General features: G+C 42.2%; 1 protein-coding gene across 2 annotated transcripts; it reads left to right on the top strand.

The window, feature by feature from the left end:
- The first annotated feature begins 4,784 nt into the window (after positions 1–4,784).
- lsm1 (LSM1, U6 small nuclear RNA associated) lies at positions 4,785–7,754 on the top strand. 2 transcript variants are annotated; one of them, XM_035786155.2, is made up of 4 exons: positions 4,785–4,969; positions 5,207–5,275; positions 5,519–5,634; positions 5,970–7,754. In XM_035786155.2, the coding sequence occupies exons 1-4, from the start codon at positions 4,924–4,926 to the stop codon at positions 6,138–6,140; spliced, it is 402 nt and encodes a 133-aa protein (XP_035642048.1). In that variant the 5' UTR covers positions 4,785–4,923; the 3' UTR covers positions 6,141–7,754. The 2 variants fall into 2 exon arrangements, with proteins under 2 accessions (XP_035642048.1, XP_035642049.1); XM_035786156.2 differs by lacking the exon at positions 5,207–5,275.
- Positions 7,755–7,992: the final 238 nt, after the last annotated feature.

The raw sequence follows: 7,992 nt of genomic DNA, 5'->3' as shown, positions 1-7,992 counted from the left end.
ACGTCCGTCCCAGCTCGCTCATTAATGTCTTTATCGAAATTACAGATTGACGCTTATCCACTTGTCATCCACTTATGCCATAGTTTGTACATCTCAATTGTCAGTCGAAACCACATTTATTTAAGCAAGTCAGCCATATCAGCTATGTTTTTTTAAAGGCAGTAAATGAGGCTGAATGCTCTGTTTTGCTGATAGCCAGGGTGTAGCACTGGTATAGTGCAATTACTGTATTGTTTAGTGTTCTGTTGTGTAGTGACTTTGCTGGCATGCATCCCACATGTTTTTTTTGTGGTCCCACCAAGATTTACATGCTAAAATCGCCACTGTATACCACTATTTAATTTTAAAAAAAATCCCCACCCCAATCCAAGTCTGCACTTTCAGCTGATTGTTTCCTTCCAAATCCGTTGTGGTGGCATACAGAGCCAAAATGTTAATAACTTGGTCAATGTCCAAATATTTATGGACCTGACTGTATGTGCGTGTGTGTATATACACACACACATACAGTACCAGTCAAAAAAAAAAAGTTTGGGCACACCTACTCATTCAATGTTTTTTCTTTATATGTACATTGTAGAATAATAGTGAAGACATCAAAACTATGAAATAACACATATGGAATCATGTAGAAACCAAAAAAGTGTTTAACAAATCAAAATATATTTTGTTATATTTGAGATTCTTCAAAGTAGCCACCCTTTGCCTTGATGACAGCTTTGCACACTCTTGGTATTCTCTCATCCAGCTTTATGAGGTAGTCATCTGGAATGCATTTTAATTAATAGGTGTGCCTTGTTCAAAGTTCATTTGTGGAATTTCTTTCCTTAATGTGTTTGAGCCAATGCCAAGAACAGCGCAAGTAAGCAAAGAGAAAAGGTAATCCATTATTGCTTTAAGACATGAAGGTCAGTCAATCTGGAAAGTTTCAAAAACGTTTAAAGTTTCTTCAAGTGTAGTCTCTAAAACCATCAAGCGCTATGATGAAACTGGCTCTCATGAGGACCACCACAGGAAAGGAAGACCCAGAGTTACCACTGCTGCAGAGGATATGTTCTTTAGAGTTACCAGCCTCAAACATTGCAGCCCAAATAAATGCTTCACGGAGTTCAAGTAGCAGACACATCTCAACATCAACTGTTCAGAGGAGACTGTGTGAATCAGGCCCTCATGGTCGAATTGCTGCAAAGAAAACACTACTGAAGGACACCAATAAAAAGAAGAGCTTTGCTTGGGCCAAGAAATATGAGCAGTGGACATTAGACCGGTGGAAAGCTTTGATTTTTATTTCCAACCGCCGTGTCTTTGTAACACAGCGGTGGTTCCCACCGTGAAGCATGGAGGAGGTGCGGGGGTGCTTTGCTTGGACACTGTCTGTGACTTATTTATAATTCAAGGCACAGTTAACCAGCATGGCTACCACAGCATTATGCAGCGATATGCCATCCCATCTGGTTTGCGCTTAGTGGGATTATCATTTGTTTTTCAACAGGACAATGACCCAACACACCTCCAGGCTGTGTAAGGGCTATTTGACCAAGGAGAGTGATGGAGTGCTGCATCAGATGACCTGGCCTCCACAATCACCCAACCTCAATGCAATTGAGATGGTTTGGGATGAGTTGCACCACAGAGTGAGGGAAAAGCAGCCAACAAGTGCTCAGCATATCTGGGAACTCCTTCAAGACAGTTGGAAAAGCATTCCAGGTGAAGCTGGTTGAGAGTGCCAAGATTGTGCAAAGCTGTCAATCAAGGCAAAGGGTGGCTACTTTGAAGAATGTAAAATATATTAACACTTTTTTCCCCAAATGTGTTATTTCATAGTTTTGATGTCTTCACTATTGTTCTACAATGTAAAAATAGTACAAATAAAGAAAAACCCTTGAATGAGTAGGTGTGTCCAAACGTTTGACTGGTACTGTATGTGTGTGATGGAATGTATAGACATTATGGGTAGTATGTGGACAGAATACATAGTACATCTGAAGAATACATGTATAGAATTGTACATGTACAGCAATAGTTGAATAGAATGTACTTGACTAGAATACAGCATATACATATTTATTGAGTAACGCTGTATGTAAAAATGATTAACGTGACCAGTGTTCCAGATCTATGTACATAGGGAAGCATCCTCTAAGGTTCAGTGATGAGTAAGCAGGTGGTAGCCGGCTAGTGACAGTGACAGTTTTTCCACTTTGTCCCATGTCTTCCTGCACACTTCTCAAATCTTGGAATCTCCCTCCTACACTCTACTACAACATGACCATGAGCTTAGCATCAGAAACACTGTTGTGGGTTTGGCACAATAGCTTTCACTGAATAATTGACACATCCTATCATTACTTTATCAGGTAAAGACTCTGATTCAAAAGGACAGACGATGTCTTTTCAGTTTCACCACGCTCGCCACCGGGTCTGCATTTCACCAAGCGGCGGGCGTCATAGACACAGGAAGTCTTAAAAATTAAAGGGCTGCTTATTTAAAGGTATTACATTATTAGAAACATGCAATGTCCTAAATCTAAATCCTTAGTTCCAAACTGCCTCTGGAAGAATCATAAAACACGGGACGAGATGTTAAAAACTGTCCATTGTGCCAATAGATGGAATGCACTCGCATGAGATTTGCCGGGATGTTGACAGAGTGGCATGGGAGGTTTATTTCTTAGACTGGGGTAAGATGTCAATTTTTGGGACACATCCTCAGTAGTGTGCCTTCGAATCAGTGGGTGTTTCGGCCTTTAATCACTAAACACCCTCATCAAAGGTGGCCAGCTAAAGGGTGATCAAGCCTTAGCTTGTGTCCCATGCCCAATTAAGATGTCCCACGGGACTATGCAAGGCAGGGGCGTCCTCTTCCCTGAGCCAGCCATACAGCTGACCGCATACCTCATATGCCCTCCTCAAGTTGGAGGGATCTGAATTGGGTTCACAGGTGGGGGTGGGGGGGTCATGAATTATAGCCCAGCAAGGGTCCTTCCGTTTGATCCAGATCCACTGGCTGCCTCTTTCAGCTGCTTGAGAAACTGCTCTGACGGTCTGCCGCAGAGCCTGTCTATGGATTCCAAGTTCTTTCAGCAACCTGATGATGGAAGAAGCCACGAATCCTCTGCATCCCACTTCAACTGGCCAGACTTTTGCATTCCAGCCACGCTGAGTTGCGTCTGCTGCCAACTCTGTGTAACGCAGTTTCTTACGCTCGTAGGCCTCTTCAACAGAGTTTTCCCACGGGACTGTGACCTCTATGATGTACACAGCCTTTCGTGAAGGGGACCAGAGTACCATGTCTGGCCTAAGGTTGGTAGAAGCAATCTCAGGTGGAAAAATTAGTTGCTGGTCAATATCGACAAGCATCTTCCAGTACCGGGCCATGGCTAGGTGTCCAGTTTCTGGCTTTGTAGGAGGATACTTGGGCCTTTTCTGTCCCTCCCGGATGAATGTTGTTGTTTTGACGGGATTGCTTATTTTTGGAGGTAATGAATTGGTTGCACTCCTCTTGGTCTCAAGTGCTGCAGCCAGGCTCTTGAGGACCTGATTGTGCCTCCAGGTGTAGCGGCCTTGTGAGAGGCTGGTCTTGCAACCTGTCATTATATGCCTGAGAGTCGCTGGAGCTGGGCAGAGGGGGCAGGTCGAGTCCTCGCCATACCATTGATGTAGATTTTTTGGTGATGGAAGCACATCATAAACAGCTCTTATGATGAAGCTGATGTTGCTTGCCTCCATTTGCCAAAGCTCACTCCAGTTGATCTTTCTCCTCTCCAGGCTTTCCCACCGCGTCCATTGCCCAACATATGCACAAGAACTGTTAGTCGGGAGCATCATGAAATTGGTTTCAATAGCCGAGCAGCCGCACATAAGCATAAGATCACCATGCACAATGCCAAGCATCGGCTGGAGTGGTGTAAATCTCGCCGTCATTGGAAACGCATTGGAAACGCGTTCTCTCGAGTGATGAATCACGCTTCACCATCTGGCAGTCCGACGGATGAATCTGGGTTTGGCAGATGCCAGGAGAATGCTACCTGCCCCAATGCATAATGCCAACTGTAAAGTTTGGTGGAGGAGGAATAATGGTCTGGTCTGTTTTACATGGTTCGGGTTAGGCCCCTTTGTTCCTGTGAAGGGAAGTCTTAATGCTACAGCATACAATGACATTCTATCTAGACGATTCTGTGCTTCCAACTTTGTGGCAACAGTTTGGGGAAGGCCCTTTCCTGTTTCAGCATGACAATGCCCCCGTGCACAAAGCAAGGTCCGTACAGAAATGGTTTGTCGAGATTGGTGTGGATGAATTGGACGGGCCTGCCCAGAGCCGTGAGCTCAACCCCATCGAACTCCTTTGGGATGAATTGGAACGCTGACTGCGAGCCAGGCCTAATCGCCCTAATGCTCTTGTGGCTGAATGGAAGCAAGTCTCCGCAGCAATGTTCCAACATCTAGTGGAAAGCCTTCCCAAAAGAGTGGAGACTATTATAGCAGTAAAGGGGGGACCAACTCCGTATTAATGCCCATGATTTTGGAATTAGATGTTCGATGAGCAGATGTCCACATACTTTTTGTCATGTAGTGTATCTATATTAGATCATCAGAATAAATAGAAGAAAACAAATCAAATGTTCCTTGCCATTGGCGCTTAAAGGGTTTAATATTTGACAGGAAGTATTTCTCCGAGCGTACATTACTGCAAGTGTGCTTCCCGTAGAGAGAATATAGGTTGTTGGAACCTTTCTACGACTAAGTTGGGGACTTTTGTTATGAAAATATCGCAAATTCCGTGACCCGGAAGTGCTTTTTTAGTGTTGCTGAAGAGATGCTTATTAAGACTCTGATCTTATTTTGAACGATTCATGGCTTAATACATTTTATACACAGCGATTAGCTACAATTTAACCGCAGAGATAGCTACACACGATCACAATGAACTACATGCCAGGGACCGCGAGTCTCATTGATGACATAGACAGTAAGTAGGGATAGCGAATGTTAGGCTGAGTGACGGCAGCAGTGTGAGCAAGTCCGCACTGTTTCCAACCTTCGGAAAACAGGGATGATGATCATGATTATTAGATACAGTTACAGTTATATTGTAAACCCCTTCTTGTAACTATTTATTTTCCAAACTCAGTGTTGGGGACAACGATTGGATACTTTGTATCCGCTTGCTCTCGCGCTACTATAAACAGTCATTTTTATCTTGCAGAAAAGCATCTTGTACTTCTTCGCGATGGAAGAACGCTAATTGGGTTTCTTAGAAGCATCGACCAGTTTGGTATGGCAAATAAACCACCTAACAAATCCTATAGTAGTTTAAACACACTAGTTCACTTGGCATACTAAGTTAGCTCTAGTTTAGATCCCCTATGGATATCTTCCATACATTGAGATGGAATTGAATTTACTAAAACACCTACTACGTAAGCCTTGAAATAATGTGACGTATTCACAAGTAGCTACATTCAGGCAATCACAGGGAAAATTATATCACTGCACTGTCTCTTAACCTCTCTTTCAGCCAACCTAGTTTTCCATCAAACAGTTGAGCGCATCCATGTGGGCAAGAAGTTTGGGGACATCCCCAGAGGAATCTTCATTGTGAGAGGAGAGAATGTTGTTTTGCTTGGTGAAATAGTAAGTATTCATCCATGCCACCCTCTTGTTCTTTATCAATGATTATTTAGCCTTCCTCGTACAGTATGCCTACACATAGAAATGTGTTTGTGTTAAAGTAGCCTGTTGATTAGGCCAGTTAATTGAGTCTATAGCAGTTTTCCAATATGCTCACATGATTAATTTTGCCTGAAACTTTAGTTGTCACCTCAGTTGTGTGGTTCACACACTGATCACACAGTTGATGATAATCAGTTGCTGGGGTTTACATATGTGTGCCACTGCGATTGTTCTCCAGCAGGACATGTGTGACATGTAGGTTTACAGTATGTTTAATATGGTGTTTCCCTCTTTAGGACATGGATAAGCCGTGTGACACAGTCTTGCAGCAGGTTTCTATAGAGGAGATCCTAGAGGAGCAGCGATTGCAACAGCAAGCCAAGCAGGAGACCGAGAAAGCCAAGGTGACCGCACTGAAGGACAGAGGCCTATCCATCCCCAAGGCAGATAATCTTGATGAATACTGAAGGCACTTCTGTTCTATTTTCCTATGTTATACTAGACTTCCCAGTTCTGTGTTGAATATGGGATTATTTTGGCGATGGGGAGAAGAATGTGTGGTTTATAGATGAAGCAGCATCACACTAAATACTGTACGGATTTCATTTTGATAATGGCTCATTGGTGCAAAAGCAAGCAATGATTTAAGTGATGCATTTTTGTTAGATTTAATGACTGGCGTAATGCAGGAATTGAGGGTAGACCACACAAACTAAATTGTCTGGAAGACTACATTTCATTCGATAAATCAATTAAATATGATTTTCATACCACAAAACGTATAACTTGTCAATAGCACATAACGATGGGTTCTTTATGTTTGTGTAAACAGACTTAAACTGTAATGGTAAGATTTGTTTTCCAAGTGTTTATTTTAATACGGATGTTCACTTTGTAGAAATTGTAACAGGACTCTTTACTTGCGTATGACAATGGAACACTGTTCTACTTCATCAAGCAATACAGTTTGGGTTCATTCCTCCAGGCAACCGTTTTAACACAGATTCTCTGGGCGATGTTTACTGTGGCACAGGTTGCCACGGAGCTACAGCACTTCCTCACCAGTTGCATTTCAATTAGCTCAGGAAGTGTTATGGTTCAGGTGCAAGCTGTGCCACAGTAAACCTCTTCAGCTGAGTCTGTGGTGAAACAGTGTACATACAGTAAGGGTCGTTTTTGTACTTGGAGTTGATATGAAAGTATACTGTTTAAGGTTCCCACAATCAAGGTTTTATTGACATTGTGTGGGACGTTAGTGTGGGTCAAACAAAAACACCCTAATTGGTTGACAATAGAGCCACCCACAATGCAGGCCGTGGCTACAGGGTGCAGTTGGTGTCTAAAGGGTATGGGAATACTGAGACTTGAACATGGATGCAATCATATGACATCATTGTCCATTTTTGTCTGTCAAAAATACAACTCATCTCCACTTTTTTCAGATGTGTTCAGTCTAGTTGCATACTTAAAAAGATGGACAATTTGTGACTTTTTGGTCAGGAACTCTGTGTCATTTATCCGGTAACAGAAGACTCCTATTTGAAAAATAATTGCGTCCATATGGAATTTTCAGACACAAAATTGTAATGTGGCCATGGCCTAATGCAACACACATTGAAAGTTGGTGATCAACGATGGCCACTGACTGCAGAAATCTGATCTGCTCGAACACGCCCAGTAGTTGAGTTCCTTTCAACTTTCAAGCATGTGGCACATTGACTGAATTTGGATCATATTTGGATCCCTTGTCTTCTTTCTGTGTTATTAGGCCTACTGATGTTTTAATTTTTTTATATCATACTGCTCAATAGTTTCTCCTGTTATGAATAGAAGGGGAAAAGGGAGTGGAGGTAATACAAACACTCCCCCTAGTGTCCCAGGTGATGGTGCCAAATTCCCCAAATAACTAATAACTACACTGAACAAAAATATAAACACATGTAAAGTGTATTAAAGTGTATTTCTTTGAATTGTTCACAAATTTGTTTACATCCCTGTTTGTGAGCATTTCTCCTTTACCAAGATGGCAAAGTGTTGGTCCCATGTTTCATGAGCTGAAATAAAAGATCCAAAAAATTGTCCATATGCACAAAAAGCGTATTTCTCTGAATTGTTGTGCACAAATTGGTTTATATCACTGTTTGTGGGCATTTCTCCTTTGCCAAGAAAATCCATCCACCTGACAGGTGTGTCATATTAAGAAGCTGATTAAACAACATGCTCATTACACAGATGCACCTTGTTCTGTAAACGATAAAAGGACATTCTAAAATGTGCAGTTTTGTCACAACATATTCCCACAGATGTCTCAAGTTTTGA

The sequence above is a fragment of the Oncorhynchus keta genome, chromosome 14 (assembly GCF_023373465.1).
Source record: "Oncorhynchus keta strain PuntledgeMale-10-30-2019 chromosome 14, Oket_V2, whole genome shotgun sequence".
NCBI classification, from domain to species: domain Eukaryota; kingdom Metazoa; phylum Chordata; class Actinopteri; order Salmoniformes; family Salmonidae; genus Oncorhynchus; species Oncorhynchus keta.
The sequence above is the reverse complement of the archived record's forward strand: the minus strand, read 5'-3'. Positions and strand labels throughout refer to the sequence as shown.

Excerpts from the sequence above, each read along its gene's own strand:
- lsm1 (XM_035786155.2), top strand. The coding sequence starts at position 4,924 with ATGAACTACATGCCAGGGACCGCGAGTCTCATTGATGACATAGACA. Across the intron at positions 5,276-5,518 it reads TAGAAGCATCGACCAGTTTG|CCAACCTAGTTTTCCATCAA; the intron begins GTATGGCAAATA and ends CCTCTCTTTCAG. Across the intron at positions 5,635-5,969 it reads TTGTTTTGCTTGGTGAAATA|GACATGGATAAGCCGTGTGA; the intron begins GTAAGTATTCAT and ends TTCCCTCTTTAG.